The 23274-nt window shown below is 43.9% G+C and overlaps 6 protein-coding genes across 6 annotated transcripts; 2 read left to right on the forward strand and 4 right to left on the reverse strand.

Annotated features, from left to right (window-relative positions):
- Positions 1 to 1112: 1112 nt before the first annotated feature.
- Positions 1113 to 4177, reverse strand: BCIN_13g01260 (hypothetical protein). Its single transcript, XM_024696662.1, has 6 exons — positions 3992 to 4177; positions 3846 to 3928; positions 3019 to 3782; positions 2822 to 2966; positions 2583 to 2744; positions 1113 to 2532 (listed from the first exon to the last, which is right to left on the reverse strand). The coding sequence occupies exons 1-6, from the start codon at positions 4064 to 4066 to the stop codon at positions 1563 to 1565; spliced, it is 2199 nt and encodes a 732-aa protein (XP_024552475.1). The 5' UTR covers positions 4067 to 4177; the 3' UTR covers positions 1113 to 1562.
- Positions 4178 to 5026: 849 nt separating this feature from the next.
- Positions 5027 to 6838, reverse strand: Bcvvd1. Its single transcript, XM_001557048.2, has 3 exons — positions 6362 to 6838; positions 6092 to 6247; positions 5027 to 5999 (listed from the first exon to the last, which is right to left on the reverse strand). The coding sequence occupies exons 1-3, from the start codon at positions 6407 to 6409 to the stop codon at positions 5523 to 5525; spliced, it is 681 nt and encodes a 226-aa protein (XP_001557098.1). The 5' UTR covers positions 6410 to 6838; the 3' UTR covers positions 5027 to 5522.
- A 3148-nt stretch (positions 6839 to 9986) lies between these two features.
- On the forward strand, positions 9987 to 11997 carry BCIN_13g01280 (hypothetical protein). Its single transcript, XM_024696663.1, has 3 exons — positions 9987 to 10192; positions 10465 to 10581; positions 11478 to 11997. The coding sequence occupies exons 1-3, from the start codon at positions 10180 to 10182 to the stop codon at positions 11528 to 11530; spliced, it is 183 nt and encodes a 60-aa protein (XP_024552476.1). The 5' UTR covers positions 9987 to 10179; the 3' UTR covers positions 11531 to 11997.
- Positions 11998 to 12086: 89 nt separating this feature from the next.
- BCIN_13g01290 (hypothetical protein) lies at positions 12087 to 17989 on the reverse strand. The gene is made up of 3 exons (XM_001557044.2): positions 17014 to 17989; positions 16135 to 16951; positions 12087 to 16083 (listed from the first exon to the last, which is right to left on the reverse strand). Exons 1-3 carry the CDS (start codon positions 17702 to 17704, stop codon positions 12474 to 12476), a joined length of 5118 nt encoding a protein of 1705 aa, XP_001557094.2. The 5' UTR covers positions 17705 to 17989; the 3' UTR covers positions 12087 to 12473.
- Positions 17990 to 19725: 1736 nt separating this feature from the next.
- BCIN_13g01300 (hypothetical protein) lies at positions 19726 to 20910 on the forward strand. Its single transcript, XM_001557042.2, has 2 exons — positions 19726 to 20361; positions 20446 to 20910. Exons 1-2 carry the CDS (start codon positions 19932 to 19934, stop codon positions 20751 to 20753), a joined length of 738 nt encoding a protein of 245 aa, XP_001557092.1. The 5' UTR covers positions 19726 to 19931; the 3' UTR covers positions 20754 to 20910.
- Bcenp2 lies at positions 20893 to 23011 on the reverse strand. The gene has a single exon (XM_001557041.2). It carries the CDS (start codon positions 22919 to 22921, stop codon positions 20990 to 20992), a length of 1932 nt encoding a protein of 643 aa, XP_001557091.1. The 5' UTR covers positions 22922 to 23011; the 3' UTR covers positions 20893 to 20989.
- Positions 23012 to 23274: the final 263 nt, after the last annotated feature.

A 23274-nucleotide genomic window follows, 5' to 3' on the forward strand; every position in this document is an offset into this window, starting at 1 on the left:
TCTTTATCCCTATCCCTATCCCCATCCTCATCCTCATATCTATCCTCACAACAAACCCTCTAATATATAACACCCATCCATTCATTCATTCATTCTATTCACAAATTACAATATCATTCGCAATACTACATATTACATGCGACTCCCACATACCATTCATATAAAAGTATCACTATGTTATATTACTACACATTAATAAAATCACACTACTACACCACTACACAATACAACCCTATACAATTATAATACTGTGTAACATAACCACTATATAGTACAATCACACTATTACACCACTACAACACAACCACAATAGAACACAACCGAACCCACTATCCAATGCAATCAATCCAACAAGTTTCCACCCAAAGAATCCAAGAATCCAAGCAACCCAGCATTCTAAAACTCTCCAAAAACACATTGCATATCATATCACATATCACATATCATATCACATTAAACACCAGCTATCAAATCAAATCTCCTCTCTTCCTCTCTCTTCCTCTCTCTTCCTCTCTCTTCCTCTCTCTTCCTCTCTCTTCCTCTCTCTTCCTCTCTCTTCCTCTCTCTTCCCCTCTCTTCCCCTCTCCTTTTTTCTCCTCTCTAAAACCATAGCCATCCCCACAACCATCCCCACAGCCAAAAGCACACAGCACCAAACAAGCAAGCAAGCAAGCAAGCAAACACACTAGCTTTTCATTCGCATCTCGTTCCGAGATTAATATAACATATAATATTACATCATCTTTACTTCTGAACCCAAATTCCAAATTCCAAATTCCAAATTCCAAATTCCAAATTCCAAATTCCAAATTCCAAATTCCAAATTCCAAATTCCAAATTCCAAATTCCAAATCCTAAAATTCCAAATCCTAAAATTCCTCTCCCCATGAAATCATCAATAAAGTCCTCCTTTATTTTTCCGTTCCCCTCCTCCCCCGAAATGCAAAACAAAAAACAAAAAACAAAAAGTAAAAAAGTAAAAAAGTAAAAAATTCCACACAGCTCCATCCAATCCAATCCCATCCCATCCTCACCCCTACAAGCACAAGCACAACCAAAAACCAAAAACCAAGTAGAGTAAAGAGGATAAAAGTGTATTCATATTACAGGAGTGCTCTCCCGGCCAGGTGAACACACTCGAAGTTAATACACACAAACCCTGATATTGACATCTGAACCCTAACATTGCTAATGCTATTCCTAATCCGATTCCTAATCCTCATATCTGAATCAGAATCAAGATTGCATCACCAAATACGATTATTAATCTACATACCTCTATTTCTTTCTCAATTACTAAACCCATGATATCCAGAGATCGCATTGATATATCCCACAAGATCTCCTTGACAGTATATCTATCTCCTCTACTCTACTCTACACTACACTACACTACACTACACTACACTACACTACACTACACTACACTACACCAGCATCAAAGTATCCAAACAACCAACCGACCCATCACAGCCCACCCCAATCTATCCATCTAATCCCATCTACTCCACACCCCCCCTCACAGAGTCCAAATCCCTCACCGGACCAAGAACTCCCAGAAACTAAGATGAACCCCTCCACAAAGAACTTGAGTTAGCATCATCATTGAGCATGAAATCCAATTGGCCCATCCACGATAAATCACCATCTTCTATAGAAAACGGTGCTGTGTAAAGATCCGGTTCCAATTCATGGGCAGGGTCAAAGGTGTGCGGGAGAAACATGTGAGGATCACAGATACTGTCGCGACTATCTGCGAGAATTTCTGGAGTTGTGATGGTATGAGGATCGAATCTTTCCGGTAGAGTGATTGTAGAGTGTCGAGTCGCGTCTGAACTATTGTGAATCGGATTGCTTGGATCGGCGTGAACATCGATCGAGTTTGGTAGTATAGGTGTTGGATTTGACTGGGGTATTTTGCCAACGAAACTCCACTTTAGAGGTAATGCAGCGACGACATTCCACTGCACGGCCAGCTCTTGAATCTGCGCGATCGCTTTACTAGCCACTGGCCACTCATCCTGCAGAACCGTTAGAGTCTCTAAGCAAACCTGGAGTCTGCGGCGCGCGAGAGATATTTGAGTTGGTGCGCGCGAGGTACTGAAGAGAAGATGCATGATGGATGCCGTGAGTATATGATGGACGATGAATGGAAGTGCCACTGTAGGTTTACCCCGTTTATGATTGCCTAAAGATGGTAGATTGCATGCGGGTTCTGTTAGATAGTGTTTGCGGAATAAGTGGATGTATTGCGTCATGCGAATTGCAGCAGATGATATGGTCGTAAAGGCAAGTGAAAATGAGTCACTTGCAGGCGGATCGCCGAGATAAGGACGGTGAATCAAGAGAAGAGACATTTGGTAAGACATTTGGAGGAAGAGAGCGGAACGTGGTGGTATAGATGCGGCTGTGGATGTGGGAACTAGCAGCCAGGATGGCATGGCTTGTTTGAATGCTAGAAGTTCTGCTCGTGCTAAGAGTAGCAATCGACTTCTTTGGGAAAGCTCCAGGGCTTTGAATTCGAAAGAATATCTGCTTCTGCGTTAGTACAAAATTTGCTTACTGGGGGTGACATCTCTTACATTTGATCCATGAATTGATCGTGCAATTGCCAAAGTCCACAACTATAGCTAAAGGCAAGCTCATCATGTGAGGCTTCTGCGCCCAATAGAGAGTGTAGAGTTGGTACTTGCACACGACGCCATGGAATTACGCAGCTGATACCAAGCATAGTGGCAGCTATCCTACAGAAGATAGTATTAATATCGAGTGTGTGTGTGGAGATATTTTCATGGACCTATTATTCCAAATAAAGTCTTACCGATCAATGAAGAAAAATGACCAGAACGTTCTGAGTCGATTCTCCTGCTCCTGTTCCAAAAGTATCTTGGAAGTGTCAGACTTGGAAAGAGCACCGAGACCAATAGCATGGAGACCAAGACTCATAGCAAGGCCACCGGCCATAGCTACAGAACACAAACTTAGCGAGATTATACGGATTTAGGGACGAAATCTTACAGATGTATATAGAGGCACAAATATTGTGTTCCTGACTTAATTCTCTCCACGCAATGATACTTAGTGCTTGAACCACATGTAGGGACGGCTGTTCACGACAAGCCTTAACCGAATTCATATCCATGCATTCTTCAAAATCCTTGCCGGCATTCGTCTCCTCCTGAACCGTTGAAAAAAGAGCTCCCGCCGCAAAAATGGATCCGTACAAAATATCTAGGGCCGGCTCATCAAAAGGATAGAGCTCGGGACACAATTTGTAAGAGGGAGGAATAAATTGATGCACAGGATTAAGCTGAGTTAAAAATAAATTCATAAGATTTGTTTTCAAAGTCAGATTGTAACAGGCGTCAGGGATGGGTATCATATTATTCAATACCTGAGGCCTTTTACGCGCTTCAGATCGGGCTACGAATGTATCGACCGAGGAAGGGATACAGAAATTACCAGATGGTCCACTGAACGTAGGCTCTCCTTTATCACCAAGGTCAAGTCTCCACACTAGCGTGGCAATATCATTAATAGCCGAAGAAGACAAAGGAAGCTCCACAGGAGCCGTATTACTCTGCTCCGGAGCCAAAATGTTCTCTTGCGGAGAAGGTAAGCTCGGAGCTTTCGTTGTGTTCGCCAACGACGAAAGACTCGCGGGATCTTCCAGCAACGTTGACGATGTAGCCAGGCCAGCTCGCAGCTCTGCTATCTGTGCCCGGAGTGTAGAGTTCTGCTCTTCCAAAACAGCCACGTACTCTGTATCCCATTGTTTGCGTCTTGCATGTACAATCAGTTCACGTTGATCAGCACTTGACGGCCCTGAGTGTAGCACTACTCACTTGCGTGTTTCAACATCTCCTGAATAATGACAATTCTTCTGAGATACATTACAGAGAGTGCATGATGGACGTAGGCCATCACACTGGAAATTTCAGCTAGTGCTCTAAGGGACCTACAGCTATATAAATGTCGGGATGATACCCACCTTTCGTTTTCTCTTCCGACATTCCTCACATGCTACTCCGATACGTTTTTCTTTGGAGTGTGGAGCAGGATTCATAGCTGCATAAGGTGGGGAAGTCTCCGGTAGTATTAATTGTAATTCATCCTTTATTTTTCTCAATTGAATTGAATAGATAGTTGAAGGTATAATTTTTTTTCTTGTCTTGTCTTGGTGAAGGTCAAGGTCAAGGTCAAGTTAGTCTGGTGGTCTTAAAACCTACCCAACCTTAACCTTACATAAGCGAAAAACAAAACGGTGGAGTGGAGCACCAATCCGTGCCCAGAAAGACCATCGAACAATATCAATGAGTAGAAAGGAATTAATCACCCTTATCAACTCGTAATTCAAGAATATTATTTAGATAACTATCCAGAACCTTTTACGGGAGTATTGTTGATGTAATTCTATCCTCCTCCCCTCCCCTCCAGCCATCCCGCCCCCAGCCCATCACTTCCTATTATTATTCCCATTCTCCTCTTACACTTACATTACTCCTCCCCTCCCCTCCCCTTCCCTCCCCTCCCCTCCCCTCCCATACAATATAAGCACTCCCCTCCTCCTCACACTTACACTTACACTCACACTCACACTCACATTCCCATTCATACCTCACTCACACACCTTCCTGCCAACTCTCCTCCTCCTCCTTATTATCATCTCCTCCCTTCATCACTTGCCCACTCATCTCTCCCTCCTTCTCACATCCACACCCACACCCACACCCACACCTTACACACACCTTACACACACACAGACACTTCCCTCCCCCTCCCCCAACTCATTCCTCATTCCTGCTTTCCATTCCCTGCACTTACCATCCCAACCCCTAAATACTCTCTCTACGCATTTCCTCCCCATCACCCCTTCCCCCTTCTCTCCCCCCTCCAAAAAACAATGCACCAACACACTAATACACTAATATAGACAACCAACTCTCAATCAAATCTCTCCATAACCAACTCATTTCAATATTACACACATCACATGCAACATACCATACGGATACTCGTTGTGCGTTGCACACTTCAAACTTTTGTTACTGTTATTTTGTAATTGCGGATTAGATACTTAATCATCCTAATCATTCTAGGAGGTTATCCCTCTGCGAGGTAACCAGCTTCTTTCCCATGCACCCCCTCACCCCCTCACCCCCTCGCCCCCATCATCAAACGTTATTCGATATTCTCAAAGAATAATCTCCCAAACATACTCAAATAAGTAATCAATCAAACCACCAGCGCCATGCTATCCCATCCCATCCCATCCCATATGTATATCTGACAGCCCTAGCAATTCCCAGTACTCCATGTCCCGATCGCTGAATGACCATCTAATAATGCTCAAATCCCATCCAAGAAATTTGAGGGGTATCATCCAATTCCGTATATTCATTATAAAAAAAAAAGTTCCACTCCACACCACCATTAATTAATCGCCACGTGAATAACATCCGAGAAGATATCGTTGAATCATCAAAGGGGGAAAGACCCATGTAACTCGCCCGTCACAAAACTCAAGCGGAACGGTGCCTGTACATCGGTGGAGCTTGCGCTTGGAATCCCACAATATAATTCTTCTCTTCTCCCTCCATCGTCGTCCATCTAAGCGGCACCGTCGTCAAAACATTCAAGAATTGCTCTCCATTCTTTCGATAATTGATAAGAGTGACCTGTGATTCCAAGCCACACTCGAGCGCGTTTCGAATGGTTAATTTCGCCATGGCGTTAGGATCGGTTTTGGGATTTTGGATGCCCTTCATCGTTGGTGCATTGCCGAGATAATCAAAGGTGTTTGGATTGAAAGGTTGTTGGAGGAATCTGCAATTCTTGCCAATGATTTCGGCTTGGGAATAACCGGTGAGGCGTTGGAAAGGTTCACTGCAGTAGACGATGGGACAGTGAGGACGAGCGGAATCGCACAGGACGAGAGCCACACCGCTATCGATATTTCCCAGGGGATATGTTGGATTTGGACGACGTTGGATTTGAAACTGAGTCATGTTAAAAACACAAGTTCTTTGGAGAGCCATCATCAAAAAACGCGAGCATTTCGGCTGCATCGAATTTGGCATGGGAAACGTACCAGAATTTGTAACACGTCGAAACCACTTGGAGAATACAAGCCTGGATATATCATAGGATCGGAAGAAGCAGAATCTCTACTATCTGGTCTTGGACTTCCACTTTGCTGCATTTGTTGATCCCTCACGGCCGCATGTTCTGCATACAAGGCTTGAAGCTATTTTCTCATGATAAGCCTCGATGCATACTCAAGAAGTGTGTATGGAGAGATACATGACCATGCCACCCTCTCTCACACACGAGCACGAGTAAGGGAAGCAAAAGAACTCACCTCTTTCAGCTTCCTCAGCTCTTCCTCATGTTCAGGAGACAACATCATTTCGACGTAGTAAGTATCCTTTCAGCGTTTCCCTCAGAAGATGTATGACTCGAGGCTTGGAGGATTGTAACACAAAGAATTACTTTGTGCTTCTTGACATTGGTGGTGTTCTTTTTTCTCTCTTTCCGGGTCCCTTTTCTTTATATCCATTCCCTCGAAATACTGTGAAAAGGGTTCAAAACTATGATTTGGACGAAGTGGGGGAGAGGAGGGGAGGGGGTTGGATTGGATTGGAATGGGTGGAATCAGCATTTTGGGGTACCGGTATTTTAGCATTAATGAACGGATTATGGATTAAGGATTAAGATTAAGATTTAGGATTTAGGATTTCGGATTTAGGAGCGAGAATTAATACCTGCGGAGTATCGTCGATACTTTCTTGAAGAGTGGAAATGGTCAAAAAGTATGCAAGTTTAACTTTGAGTGGCCACCGAACTAGGAAGAATTATAGTCGTAGTTATTAATTATAGTCAGAATTATAGTCAGAATTATAGTCATAATCATGGCCATAATTACCTTGGGCCTAGTCGTCGGTACCCTTACCTTACCCTTGGCCTACTTAGTCTTCATCGCAAAGCTACTTTGTGCATCGGACTTCTCTGTGATTAAAAATAACCACAGACAGATCAGCCGGAAGAGGAAATTATACAACGTGCCGCGTAAAATGGAGATGAGCTAGGGGCATCCTCACCCGTCAAGATCGATGAGAGAGAGTACAGTACTTGGCCATACATGGTCGATAGCTAATACACAATACATGGTCCGTTGAGAAAGCATTCGGAGAGAAACACGACCGATAGACAGACATGACGGAGGAAACGCACGATGCGATCGCGAATGCCAACTTGACGGCCCTTCCTAGGTCAGCCAACGGTAAAGGGAAAGAACGAGAAAGAATGATGGTGCAAACAAAGCCTTTTTCCTGCTCTCGATCTGCAGGACATGTCAATTCCGACCCAAAGGGAAGTGACGATCGACCAATCACATTTGAGAAAGGATCGAATTATGCGCGGATAAGAAAGTTTCTCGTCTATGACCAGTGTAGCGGGCTTGGTTTTGGTTTTGAGTCGTGCTGGTATTGATTGGGATTGGTATATACAGTGAAATATTTACCAAGTCATTCATCCGTCCATCGATCCATCCATCGATCCATCCACCCATCCACCCATCGTCCTTGGGATTCGATTTGGACTTGCATGAATCTTGCGAGGCGCCATCGGAAAAATAGATGCGACATCTCTCTTTTGGATCATGAAACAGCAAGACTGCCCACCATCCCATTATGGGAAAATGCTCCTTACTAATCAAATGACACACACTCCAGAGGCACTCGTCGTATAGACATGAAATCATATCCGAGGGTTTAGGGCTATCTGATCAACGTACCAATGTCGTGTCAATGTGAATATGTGAATATGTGAATATGAGTGCAAAACCAAAACCAAAACCAAAATCAAAACCAAGACGCACATCTCCAGGCACATGCCGAGAGATGTACCGTTCTCACCGACACCGACACCGACACCGACAGCCCATGATACAGCAAAGACCAGCATCCTGAGGCACATTTCCAATTTGCCGTCGGTCGATGTCGATGTCGATATCGATGATCGTGATCATGATCATGATGGTGATGATGATGTCTGTCTCGCTGGGTGACACTTTGCATGCAGCAACGGTCTGATGGTCTGGTCTGGTCTGGTCGGGTTGGGGATGGTATGAACATCCATGCGCGCGCTGCTTTGCGTGCGTGCGTGCGTACAGCATTACACATCTTCTAACTCTAACCGGCTAGACACATCCCGTCCACCCTCCCTAGGAAGAAATTCATAATAAATGGAGATCCGAAAAATACTTCCATCGATCGACCTGTTTCTCTGTGTGGCCGGGATCGAGCCCCTTCCCCTTCCCTTTACTTCACACACACACCACTTACTAGTATCGATTCGATCAATCCTGGATATCGATATTGAATATCGATACGATCGAAGATCGAGAAATGAGAATTGAGAAATGCGAAATGCGAATCGAGAACCAATGATGGAGAAATCGAAGAAACCCTTGCGTGAGATGTTTGACCCAGTACTCGTACTCCCCTCCCTCCCTTTCCGCACATACGAGACTGTGGTTGAGAGCTATGTACCTGTCTGTACCTATCTATCTATGCATGCAAGACCTTGCCGTGCGAGTAATTGTATTTATGAATGCATGTTGAAGTCTTGGGAGGGAGAGGACTATTCACCGCTGCTTGCGAGTATCGTACATCGCTTTCTACTTCACATCAAACTCTGAAAACCGTTGAGAATTGAACATCGTACGTTTCTTGCGAATCAATCATACGATGCCTTCTCCCTGCCTCTCCCTGCCTCTCCCTGCCTCTCCCTGCCTCTCCCTGCCTCTCCCTGCCTCTCCACCCACGTGCTACCTCACAATTGGAAGCGATGTTGCGGCGTCAGATTCTACTTCACTCATGTACTTATTATGTACTTACAACGAACGTACAAATGAAATGAACCCCTTTAACGAATGTCGGGAAGTATTCGGAGTATCTATCTATCATGATGGGATCGATATGAGCGTGAATTGTCACCCAGGACGAGTACCTACTACCCACGATCCAATACCGCATGATAACTTTTGGTATAGATGATATCGATATGAGTATGGATTGACTACCAAGATGAGTATGAATTGACACACAGTACTACCACATTTAGCAACATTCAAATCCTCTCACATCCACCCGGGAGTTTGCGCCATTGATCCCAAGCTCGCTCGTTGGAAGATCGCCATCGTCTCCGCTCACTCATCCTGCCCTGCAATTCAAATACACACGTGACCATCCTCAATCCTGTGCGCAAGCCGCTCGAGTCTTTCGAGAAAAGGAGGAGATTCTCCCGGTGCGAAATATATGGAGATCATTCAATCATCATGTATGGCCGCATTATGGATATCAAGATTATCCCATCTTATCTCATCTTCTCGAACGATCTATACTGCATTATCAAGCCGTTACTTGAATACTCGTTTGGATACCAGATACTAGATACCAAACACCAAACACTGAATACTGGATATCATATACTAGATATTAGACGACACCAGATACCAGACACCAGACACCAGACACCAGACACCAAACACCTAATACCCAGCTAGCCACACACAATCTATCTACACGGAATCCAATAAACAAATACCCATATCCTCCCTTTACACCTTCCTAACCACCTACCCGGTATCTACTCCGTATATCTTAACCCCCCAACTTCCCATTGCTGAAATCCAAATGAAAATATGAAAAGTATCGAAACGTAGATATACAATCTCTCATTCCCTCTCACATTCCCTCTCTCATCCTATCTCACATCTCATCTCATATATATTACACACTATATCTCCAAAACATGAATCCAACTACGACGATTAATCTTCCACCCAAGCAAAATTTCACACCCGTCATATCAATCATATCTAAAAACTCCCATCACTCACTCCCTCCCACCACCCCCCGGCATATCCTCGGCTCCCCTCCCCTCCCCTCCCTTTCCATCCCCCTCCACCAAAAAAAAAAAAAGAAAACCTAATACCTCAGGCCCCAACCCACCCTCCACCCACTCGTGTGCAATAATTTTACATCAAACGCCCTGCACAGATAGATAGAGAGAGAGAGAGAGATAGACCGACGGAAACCAAACCATCCTGCATCTCCTCCTGCCCCTCCACCCCAGAAAGGAAGCCCCGATCGCTCTTTCGATTCCATTTCCACCATGGCGAAGAAAGGTATTTGATTTTCTTGTTTCTCTTGTTGCGCTGCTGCTGGGAGCTGGGAGCTTGGGTTCATCTATGAATGAATATAAATATATGCGTCCCTCTCTCGCCCCCCTCCCCCTCCCCCGCCTCGATTCCTTATTCTCCCCTCTCCTCTCCCCTCCTCTTTTCTTTTCAAGCTTCCCCCTCTATCACCTCCTTCCCCTCCCCTCCCCTCCCCTCCCCGCACACAACCCCCAACTCAAAAATCTATAAACTAACATGTTACTCGCCCCTCGCTCCAGCGAAATCCCGTACTATCCCCGTACGACTCATTTCCATGGCCCTAACCGGCTACTACAAGACGCTGATTCGACCGCGTGCGCATCGTCCGCTTAGTATGTTGAAGTATGATCCTGTTGGTGAGTTTTGAGTTTTTTTTTGGGGGGGGGGGTGTCTTGGTGTTGGAGTTGGAGTTGTGTTTGTGTTTGGACTGGGAGTTAGAGTTTGAGTTTTGGGGATGGAGAGGGGGGATGGGAGTTTTGAGGGATGGGGATGGGGATGGGGATGACAGAGGGAGGGAAGGAGAGAGATGAAATGAGGGCTGGGAGTGAGAGCCTGCGAATTGAAATGTGCTTGAGAGAGAAGGGGAGAAAGAATCGCGAGTGGGCAGGAAATGCAATGGGGAATAAGCGAATTGCGATTCCTGTGTTTGGGAAGAGGGAAATGGAGATATGCGATTCGCAAACAAAGCAGAGAAGATACGGATTTGCAAGGACGCAAAAGCTACGACGTTGAAAATCCATTACATCTATTCGCATTCGCATTTACATTTACATTCGCATCATCAGATCGAACGAGGAAGGGAATCAAGGAATTCAAAATGTCGCATTCGCGTCATACTTTGGTTGTCTACGCAGCATATTCACGGGCAATTCGTCGTCTCGTCTCGTCTCGCCTCACCTGATGAATACCTCAGAATCCAAATACATTTTGCGCGCGCTTCAGTCTTTTCTCCTCCTTTCTCCTCTCCGAATCTATAATCGACGCTTTCACTCCTCTCACTCTCTACCACCAATTCGGAATCTCCTTCCGCCAACTCAATCTCATATCTATCTCTCCCACGCATCTCTCCCACGCACTCCTTCGCATTTCAACGCGACCTCTCCACTCATCTCACCAACTCCACCCTCCAAACGCAGAACCCAACCCCCCCCCCCCTCACACTCACACAAACCTCGACCAAACCTCACATTTCCGTTCCAATTTTCCCAACTTGTTTTGACCCCCGAATCCCCAAGCTAACCCCTCCATCCAGTCCGCAAAAAGGTCCTCTTCCTTGAACAAAAGCGTGGCGGTGGTGGAAAATAAACCAACCCATCAACCAAAACATCACACCACACCAAAAACGCCCTCACCTCACCTCAACACAGCTCAACACAATCTAAAAAGACAGCGAACAAGATTACATATACATATAAGAAACCCCATAAAAACAAAACTAAAGATACCAGAAAAGGCACGCATGCAGTGATAGAGATACATGTGCTTTTGTGAGGAAAGGAAGGATTTGTGGTAAACTTATACCAAAAAAGGGGAATGGTTATTTGATAATTTCTTTGGTATTTGCTTTGGGAATGCTTCGAGGGAAGGAAGAAGGACGAAAATTCTACACATATTGCCTTCATACTACACGAGAAGATACCATAGATTTCGTTGATATGGCTGTGAGTGTGGATACCATTGCTCAAAAAAGGAGTGTACGAATAGCTTGCATGGAATGGCGTATGGGACAACATCATGAATACAATCACCATTTTATTATTTCAAGTCACACACGCCAAGACAAAAAATGTAACTTGATGGCAAATATGTTCATGTGAATTCTAGGTTTTTACATTATCTAGCAAAAATGATGCATAACTTTTGTCCCTCTACCTTCCCGACATATACGCAAGTGATATTCGCGAAACAGCGAATCATATATGCTAAGTATTGTGGAGTTGATCCCATATTTTTCTTATATCATGCATTAACTTCCCACCATACAATCTTTTCAAGCCAACAGAAAATAGCCACTTCAAGTACGTTAAAAATATTCTTTCTCCTTTGATACCTAACGATTGCAAGTTCTTAAAGCAATATTATCTCTCCTTTGTACGCCAAAAAATTGTGAAAGTTTGCAAGCATATACACCGAGGGTAGCAATACTTGAAGAATAGATGCCATCAGCTCCAGTTGGGCGAATTCAATTTCGAGGTAGTCAAGGCAGCGGTCGAGTATGGTTCTGCCTCTAAACTGTAGAATTTCCACTTCACTGAGAGTCTGGAATGACTGTCTTGTTTATTGGTGGGCGGCGGTTGATTCTTGGGGCTTTCGCAGGTTTGGTGGGCTGTAGATCCTGAGTATGAAGGGACGAATTTGATCTTGCTCTCTTCATGGCGTTTCGCTTAATCTCAGGTGTTGGCTCATATCGAGGTTCTGGTGCCCTTGAGCTTGCAAATTTCGGCTCTCCACTCGCAATACGATTGTAGCTTCCCGTACCAGTTCCACGAGTCGCTTGAAGTCCAATACTGCCACTGTGATTGTTTCTTGGTGCTGGCTTTTTAAAAATTCTCTCGTCTTGGTTATGAACTTGATCTTTTGAAGCATCAAGAGGAATAGAATAGTCCTGGTAATCGCCTTTCTTCAAAGCGGATTTAAGTGGCTTGTTCGTCCGGCGTTTAACAGATTCTTCTGCAACTGAAGGAATGGCCCTGGACGCCTGAGTTGGCGTATCGACAAATTCTCCTTCGAGGGCAGGCATTACTTTGTTAATTTTGGACTTTGGGGTACCAAATTGTTCCCCTCCATAAGGATAGTACTTAGGTTGACTCTCCATCTTTGCAATCTTATCATTCGATAACTGCCGATTTTTGTTGTATAATCGCTGTAAATCCTCGCGGCTATGTGCAGATTGAACCATTGGCATGACATCCTCCAAATCAGTCAAAGGGCTTGTTGCGAGAGTAGTAATAGTAGAAAATGGTTTGATTGGAGTCTGACTTCCGCCATTGTTGTCGTCATATGTATACGAAGACGATAAAGTTCGTGAAGAAGTTTTGCTTACTTCGTCAGTCTGAAATTCACGGACTCTATGTTGATTTTCTCCCATGCTCTTTTCAAGAGGTTGACTATGAAAATTGCTAGATCGCCGCTCAGCAACTCTGCGTGAAGACGATAGATTGCCGTTGCGTGAAGTTGGTTGAATGTCATTAACACGATGAGAATTGCCAATCATATTTTGAGTACTTTCATACATTGCATTTATGTCCTCCAACCGCCTTCGTAAATGATCATTCTCCTTCGACAGATGCCCATTTTCTTCATTCATTCCATGGAGTCTCCTATGGGTGTCTTCAAGTTCAGTTTTAATCCTAAGGCTTTCCTCTCGATAAGCTTGTGATAATGCATGTTGACTTTCCTGCTCTTTGCGAATTGACGATATCTCTCGTTTTTGTTCTTGTTTGAATTTCTGAAGTTGATCAGGAGATATGGAGCTTTCCTCTAAGCTTTGAAGCTGAATTCTTTGCTGTAGCAACTGGTCTTTGTACGTAGCTATCTTCGACTCAAGCTCGCCAACAGTTTTCATATGCTTATCTGTTGTCTCCTCAAATGTCTTTGATTTCTCAATTGCAATTTGGAGTCTCTTCTCAGTCTCTACTTGCTTGTGTTTGAGGTCATTCACTAAGGAGTCATGTTGGGCGAGTAACCCCTTTCTTTGAGACAGAGCAAGCTTTGTGGTATCCTGTCGAGCTATTTCTGTGTTTGACATGCAATCTATTTGAAGCTTTTGATTTTCTGCTTCCAATGCCTTCATGCTAGACTCGGCATTTCGAAATTTTTCCTCTATATCGCGTAACTGTTTTTGAGTGGTATCAATTGTCGTTTGGTGAGTTTGGATAGCTCTCTCGACTTGAAGCTTGTCATTTTTAGCGGCGGTAAGAAGGCCTTCCAGTCTGGAAGTCTCAGTGGTCAATTCATCAACCTTTCTCTTCAATTCGGGGTCCTCTCTCGGTTGAGCAAGTGAGATTGCGAGTTGTTGGGTTTTCCCCATTAGCTCTGAATGAACATCTGTCAGCTCTCTAGTTAATTCATTCATTCGGGCCACATTGTTCTCCAAGTCTGCTTCCTTTGAGTTCAGATTCGCCTCAATTTTGGCGTTGCTCTCTCGGAGCATACTGATCTGCTCACTGAGCTTGGCCTTTTCATTCATATCACCACTGATTTGATTGAGACGTCCCTTAAGATCATCAAAGAGTTTGGCAGTAGACTCCTGGAAAGTAATGTCCTTGCTGCCGTTGTCATCAAACTTCGTTTCAATTCTAGAGTAAAAGTCTTCGAAAATCTTCGTCAGAGTTTGTGGCCACTCCAATGTTTGATTGAGAGAACTGGTAAATGTCTTTGACATTTCGTCAAATTTTCCATTGACACTTTCGGCAGAATTCAAAACCTTTTTGAGAATCCCGTCTTCTTTTGTCAGCTCTCCGAGGGTGTCGACTTGTGGTTTTCGAAGAATTTCCATGACTTCTTTGTGGCGATCCCGATCGTCATTGATTTGGTTTTGAAGTTGCTTGTTGTTGTGAGAACGTTCTTTCTCAAGATTTTCCAACTTTGAATCATTATCAGCTTTGAGTCGTTCATTCTCAATTCGAAGTTGATCATTCTGTTCAGTCAAATCTTCTAAAAGTGGAATATTCGCATCTCGCTCCCTTTGTTTTTCTCGAACCTGCTTGATTTCATCCAATAAAATTTTCAAATTTTCCCTTTGAGCATCTTTATCTGCAATTTCTTGGTTCTTCAAATTTCTCATCAATGCCTTCATCTCGTTTGAATCTTGTCTAAGAGACTTCTGACAATTGACAACATCATTGATGTGCTCTCTGTATCTGCCGGATAAATCATTCAATCTCTCAACTCTCTTTGACAATTCATCTTTGCTTGCCTTTAATTCTTCGTTGCTTGCCTTTAATTCTTCGTTGCTTGCCTTTAATTCTTCGTTGCTTGCCTTTAACTGTTCGTTGATTAGGTTTGTATTTTGCAACTGAGCATTGATAATTGCGATTTGATCCTCTTGATTTTTGATAACGTGTTGTTGATCCTGGCACTCAGTGATAACATTATGAAGAGCACCAAAATCTAGTGAATATCTCTCTTGGCAGCTACTGATGTGATCTCCGGTTTTATTTTTTTCACCTTGAGAATTCACAGCTGCTAATTTGGTGATTCTGGACACACTGATCTGGTTTAATGTTGCCTCAGATACCCCTTGAGGTTCAAGGTCATGGGGTCTAAGTGGTCTATTTACGGCTTTTCGCTGAGCCTCGTGTACGCCCTGAGTTCGCGGAGTTGTCTGAGGTCGAGGTGTGTGAACTCGGGATATGTTTGCCTGAGATGCAGTGCGCAAAGGCTCTCGATAAAACGGAGAATGCTGATCGACTTGCGTAACGGGATGAACTGGTTGAAATGTAGGATTTGGATTGCATTGATGAGATTCCCTAGAATATTCTACCTGTAGATCATCTCCATATTCTGCATTCGCCGTGGAATTATCCGCTCTGTCATCTAAGACTTGAATTTGAGAGACTGAAAGAGAATCGGCATTCGTCACTGACTGATTCATCGACCCTCGTTGGATAATTTTGTCATTGGTACGGAATCTCTGGGGTTCTGATGCTACAGCTCCTTGAATCAGATTTGGTAGCTCTTTCTCAGCAGAGTGAGGCTCTGAGTATTGAGCTTGTGGTACTGGTGCTTGAATTTTACCTGGCTGTTCTGGGTGTGGTTGCAATTTCGGCTCATCCGCAAAAGCTTCTGGGAATGGAGCTTTTTTGACTAAGTTGCCATAAACATCGATTTTTTTCTTCGCGATGAAACGATTCATTCTGCCAGAGAGTCAGTTGATAACTTTGGGATAATAGAGGAGATATGCTTACTGGTTCGAAGACTTTTGTCTGAATCGGAGAGGCTTTGCACAATGGGTTGGTGTGGCATCATCTTGTCGAGTTAGAGGTAGCCTGACTATCTTAGATTGTTCATTGTGAGAAGCTTTCAGCGCTAATGTATTGTTTGACTCCCTGGAAAGATAAACCTCATTATGGGTTGTAGAACGCAAGGTTTCATTTGGATTTGAAACAATTCCTTCCCTCTGAAATGGTGGATTCGCCATGGGCTTGGAGAGCTTTTGGACAGGAGGATGGCTAGCTGAGTTGTTCTGAACAATGGGACGTGAAGCTTTCTTGGGACTGCTGGCGTTGACAGATGAGACAGGATCACCATCGGGAATTTGATTATGTTGAAAATTGTTACGCTCAATTGGAGAGACACCTCTTAAAGGATGAACAGAATTTGGTAAAGATATTCTGCTAGTATCCGAAAACTGCTCGTTAATCGCCACCTTTTGAATGCTAGGAGGCAATAATTGCTCCAGAGCTGGCTTTTTAGATGGGACAGTTAGAACATTGGACATTTGGTGGTGTCTGGAAGCCTTGAAAACTGGTTCAGGGACGCTTTTAGGATGTTGAACCGAAGTAGTTGGAGGCATGTTGTGGGTATTACGTGGGTGCTGGCTCAATGGCACATCTTTAACAACAGGGACTATTTCTCTCTCCCGAACTGGCTTAACAGATGGACGGACACCAACATCGGGGATGGCTTGAGCTACAGAAGCATTGTGATGTTCAGGGAGTACCTTCTGCATATAATACACCGGTGTTGTTGAAGGTTGGTTGTGAAGCGCGGGCCTGGGAGTAACTTTCAAACTATTAGTATTCAACTGACCTGACAACTGCGTAGCTCTTTTGCAATCAGCTTACCTTTTGGCAAAATTTTGGAGGATATTTGTGTTATTTGAGCAACAACTCTTGGCGCGGATACATTCTGAACTGTCGATTCATAATTCCTTCTATTAGGCGGTCCAGGAGGAAATCTGAAAGGAGCTTCTTTTGGCTCTACTGGTCTCGAAAATACCTTGGGTGGCGACATGTTCGTTTGCTGAGCGACATCGATGGCTGGTTCGTCACTCTCCGGGACTTGCGGCTTTTGAAATGATGGAAATGTATCATCGAATTGAGTAGTATCTTCAATAGCCTGAGTATCCATCTCAATGCCTGCATATTGAGTCTCTTCAACAAACGATCGAGAGCCAAAACTGGCATTCTGAGTGTCTTTCTGAACAGAATCTTCTTCATATTGAACTGTTTGAGTATCTTTATCAATATCTGAAAACTGAGTCTTCTCGACCAAGAATTTATTGCTATCTTGCTGGGAATTGTGAGAAGGGTGTTGCTGGGGCATCGATTGTGTATTCGAGACCACTTCATCCGCTTCTGAGCCAACTTCGATCATTTGTACATCATCATCAAGGTCTTCTTCTTCAGTTAGAGCTGGATGGTAATAACCATCTGCACCGTCAGGAAATGCATCGTCAAGGTAATTTTGCTCAGGGGGAGGCGAATAGGGCGGAGCGACGATTTGGCTCTCCTGTTCGTCCGGGTTCAAAGCCATTTCGACGAGCGTGAATCATTGAACTCGCATTGACAATGCGTATTCTCAGAATCTGCAGGATCTGGAGAAGTTCCTACTTAAGAAGAGGAGAAATCTTTATCTGCGGAAAAATGACCAACATGCAGAATTGGTTGTAATTTGTCCACGCTCAGGACTGAAAATGATTGAGAGGCAGGATATAATCTGCTCAATTGACCTTCGCTTGTCGACTCAAATATATGACTCTAATGCAAATCCTCAATGAAGATGATAATGACATGAAGTCTGTTACTCCACGTACATGCCGAATAAAATGCAGATGAAATGAGAGTATAAGGTAATGAAGAGAGAATTGATGAGATGTAAAACATGGCATTGAGACAAGAAGAATAGAATGTGGGGTACAGGTGGAATTTAGGCACACGATGTGTGAGCTTGACTATGAAGGCAGGAGCATCTTTGTTCCTTCCTTTCCTACCACATTTGCCAGCGTGAGCCAGTGCAGTTTTTGTTGGACCTACCTGATCAGCAATCGAAGATAAAGGCATTATGAAGACTTCACATCTTGTAATGTCTGTCTTCATGCCACTTTCTTCAATTTCCCCATGATGTCGTAATAAATGAGGATATATTTTTGTTGGAGGAATATACACGTGATAAACGCGTGATTATCGAAAACTGCTCGACATCGAGATCATGCAACATGTAAAGCACAATTAGTAGTTACTATATGATAGAAGTTGATAGAGTGTCCATTTCTAAGATCAGATGTATCCCATCATAGAAAGACTTACGAGATACGAGATCCAGGAATCAACCATACCGGTGAATATACTTCACCTCATACTTGTGCCGTCGTCAAGCATTATACTGACCGTCACATGCAAGCCACCCGCTGGCACTTCTATCTCCTGCAAGATCTATTTCAAGGTTGAGACTTCCCTTATCTTCCTAAAATCGGTGGTATCGAATCCAATATATTCGAATGGATGAGGACAGTGGTCGTACACCAAACAAAAACTCTTCAAACGCTCTATGAATCAGCAGCACCGAAACCTGTTTGGAAAATCACCACTGTCCCAACCCAAATTTCCAAATATATCTCGAGTATCTCAAATCCTGATATCTATCAAACGATACATACGTGTAACGACCCCTCTCATAATCCTCCCCAACGCCTCAAATCCAACCACATCCCCAAAGTCCTGGCAGAACGACGAGGACCCGAAACGCATTTGCCTTTAAAAATATATCTCCCAAGCTCCTCTCAAGCTTGGCCTCATCTTATATCATCTCTCGATCCAATCAATATCATCAAAAACAAATATGTTGCACATCTTACGGAATATTTGAATGCTGTACTGTGTGTATGTAAGTAAGAGAGTATGTAAATACCTTAGTCTGCCTTGATATTGCTTGCAGTCCTAAATTGCGTGGGAGGTAGTACAATACAGGTTTCTTCAAGAATGCCATCGGAAATTTACCGACCGAACCACAGAAGGTTACATGTATCAAAGTATCCCAACCAATCCCTCTGCCTTTCCTCACAAATCCCCAGCTCATACTGTCTCACCACGTCACTATCAAGTCTTCACAGCCATTCCAAAATCATCTCTTCTCGATCCCGCAGAAACGAAGATTCTCGGCAGTCACCAAGGCAATAAGTACACAATTATAGCCCTATCTCTTTTCCTCATAGGTCGATGATTAACTAGCGCCAAAATGTTGGCGCTTAAATTATCCCCCTCCACGAATCAGACAAGCGAACCACCCCTCATGCAATATTCTTTGCAGCAAACCTCATACCACTATTTTTGTATGAAACTCATGTACCGAGTATGGATATACAAATAGAAGCCACCCATTCAGCGACCACACCTAGGATATCTCTAGTAGTAGAACTAAACTATCATATAGCAAAAGTATACCATAGCGCTTACAGCCATTTACACACCAGATGTTTACGAAATGGAGCAAGGAATAAATACATCCCCTCCCTCCCGTCATTTAATCACACCATTCATCTTGTTCATCTCCTATCTGATTTGTCTTTCTCTTTAGCTGTCTCAATTTCTGTATGCCACTATCACTATCACGGCGTCAGGTTGTTTCATTAACTTTTTCTTTCTTCATCCTTTCCTTGAATGTCATTGGTTTCTTTGATTCTTCAACAGGAGTCTAGCGTTCTTCATTCGAGATTTTACATTTGAGATTTTGATTCAAGGATTACCTAGTGTTTTATTTCATTATGAGGTCCACTGTTTCCCTTACTTTTGTTCTCCTCTCTTTCTTTCCTGATGTAATTTTTGCACAAAATTCCTTCCTAACATCTACTTCTACCTCGACACTCACCACATCTACCCCAATATCAAGTACCGCTATAAGTTCCTCTCAGTCTCAATTACCAGCCGAAACGCCGTCCCTATCACTTACGACCACCATATCCCTTACTCCAGCCATGTCCTCCAGCTCCGTTGCATCGTTTTTTTCCGCACTTGCAACATCTGAGCCCTCAGCACCCAACGATCCACCAGCCGGGGATGCCGCGAGTTCGGGCGGAAGTGCCGGAGCCGATAGCGATGCAGGTGCGTCTGGGACTTCGAGTGGTGGTGTTCAGTTGTCGAATGGAGCTATGATTGCGATTATTATTGCTGTGATTGGCGTGTGTCTTTTTGGAAGTATGAATCCCCTTTTTTATTTTATTCCTAGGAAGCTCTCTTTTTATCCAATAAATGACCGGACATTATTAACATAATGAATAGTAATCTCGGCAATACTCTTTTACCTTGCCAAGAAACGTTCCTGGGAGGTTCGCAAGAAGCTACGGGCTTCAGCACGCAAAGTAGCCGTTGCATTAACACCCAGAAGAGCTACATTCGGCAAAGATGTGCATAAAAGACCCAGTGGTCGTGGATTGGAGAGAATAGACGAAGTACCGCCCACGCCCAAGATATCGAAGACATTTGTGAGTGTGAACGATGTGGAGAAAGGAGAAGGGAAGATGATGGAATTCGAATTGTCGGATGCGCCGAAGTCGAAATGGGCGAGGAAGATGGGAAATGAAAGATAGAAGGTGATGATGGCTGCTGGGTCGGCTTTTGTTTTGTGTTTTGATGTACGAATGTTTGATACCCATGGAATGAATGATATGAATTGGATGAAATTTGTGGATAATCCCTCCGTTCTGCGAATAATGGCATTTGTTTTTCTGGGAAGCATAGTTTGCAGGTATTTGAATTTTGGCGCTTGAAAATTCTCATAGTGTGTAATATAAGAGGGGTATCATGAAGTCTCAACTTCGGACTATTACAATCTTCTGAAAACGTTTCCACTGGCGCTTCGTCTTGCATCTTCGCGTCTACTCCTGCTATTGGCAGGCTTGGCTTCGGTCTTCTCTTTATCTTTTTTACTAGCAGGAGCAAATGTGACCGAACGCTCACCAACAACATCACCCCTGTTTTTGCTAACCCGACCAGTGCCTTGTTTGCGGGCTCCCAAAGCATTGTCTTTACGTTGATGACCCGATTTCTTGTAAGACGAGGAAGAAATACGCATCTCAGCAGCTGGCTTAGGCTTCGACACAACCTCGTCTTCATCATCGCTTGATTCATCCTCACTATCGACCTTGCGCTGTTTGGTATCCTCACCACCACCTGGAACCTTAGTACTAGGGTTGAGAGCCTGAAACTCTCTGCTACGCTCATCAACAGCGAAGTCTTCGTCCTCGAAAAGCTTGCCGAAACGCGAATCACCCAAGACACCAGCATTCTCATCAACCTTCTCCCTACGCTCTTGTCTCTTGAGTACTTTGTCAACCAAGTTCTGGTTGACCTTAACCTTCTTGCCACCTCTGATTCTACTGGCTCGCTCCTTCTCGACCTTCTCCTTAACTCGTTTGATTCTCTCGTCTTCCCAGACGTAAGGATTGGCAATCAATCTGGCTTGCTCATAGAGTTTAGAAGCCACAAAGTAACCATGCATATATGGCCGCAAAAGATTGGTAGTTCCGATGAGATGACCCAAGTTGAGAGCTTTCAGTTCTGGCACCGTTAAGAACTTATAATTATCGTAAGTTTCACTTGGTGCTTCCTCTGCCATTTCTTCAACCATATTATCCAAGAATGAGCACCATTTTGGTGCAGGACCCAGTTGTGGAATGAAGAAAGCATGTTGTTGCTTTCCTTCGTTTGCCGTGAGGAGCATGCCACTATTCTTGCACCACGCAACTGAGTTGATATCCACTGCTGGTTCGACTGAAGTCCACGCCTTTCCGTCTGTTTCGTCCCACAATTTAATAATACGTTTATCTGCGGATAAGATTTTCTTTTCTTGTGAAGAGGTGGTCATGTGCATCAAAGTCTTGATCGCATAACCATATCCTTGATCTTTGGTCAAAATTGGTACGGGTCGTCGAAGATCATACAATTGTACTATTCCCTCGGAGGATCCTGTCGCAATCGATATTCCTGATCTGTCGAAATCAAGCGCAGTAATTCCTCCTTGCTGACCCGCGAGAATGCCTACTCTTGCTTTGGATCTTGAATCCCAGAACTCCACCGTACCAATTGATGTCCCAAAAGCCATGAGATTATGACTTTCCTCAGCAATAGATGCACAATTGACACTCCCGGTATTTATGCCTCCTTGTAAAGCGCCGCCACCAGAAGTCGTCAGGTCATCACCACCAACATCAATTTGGTATGGTTTCATGTAACGTCCTATTTCAAGATTCAATCGATAAACTTCTCCAAGACCGTCTGCATTGACACCAACGGCAGGTATTAATGCTTCCGTTGAGGCTTTATCGTAGACAAGGTCACGCCCGTACCGAGGTAATCGAGTTTGATAATGGCATCCGCCCTGTGTGTGAAATTCTAGTCTGCGATCGGTTTGTAGATGGAGTGATTTTGTATAATCGTTAGATAGGAGGATGAAGGAATGATTAAGGGTTGTTGTATGTCTTGCGAAAGACAGAGACAAATGAGGAAGATAATGTGTATGGATTTGCGGTTTGTATGTGCCGGTACTCATAACCCATTCCCCATCCTCACTGACTCTTATACAAGAGCTAGCTTCTTCGAATTCGAAATCTTGTAGAAGTTCGACGCGGTTGGCATATTCTGGATCGTTTTTCAAGCTACGCTTTCTTTTGCGAGCAAGCCAGTCAGGTAGAGGGCGTGCAGTGGAAGCACCCGAAATGGTGTACACCGGTACCTCGTTTGGGTTTGTGAGCTTCATCGTGAGAGATTGATGAAACCAAGTAAAGTCTTTATTTCAATGATAAAAGAATTAATGTCAATTTGCCATCTTGTGAAAGACGTCGCATTCAAGAGGCTTCAAATCAGAAAATTAAATGTCTGCTCTAGAAATTATTTTCTTATCGAAAAAGCTCGGAGCCCGGTGGTACTTTTAACCGGCGGCCGTGACGGGCGCAGCGGCAAAGCGGGATTATCAAATCATGATGACAGGGATAGCCAATCAGCCTGATCTAACGAATAGTAGCAGGGGCAAAATCAGGGTAGCGCAATTTAATTGCTTAGTCCGAGTAATCGGTAATTTTGCCTATGGCCCGAAACCATGTTATCAATAAC

Source organism: Botrytis cinerea, chromosome 13, assembly GCF_000143535.2.
Source record: "Botrytis cinerea B05.10 chromosome 13, complete sequence".
Lineage (NCBI taxonomy): Eukaryota > Fungi > Ascomycota > Leotiomycetes > Helotiales > Sclerotiniaceae > Botrytis > Botrytis cinerea.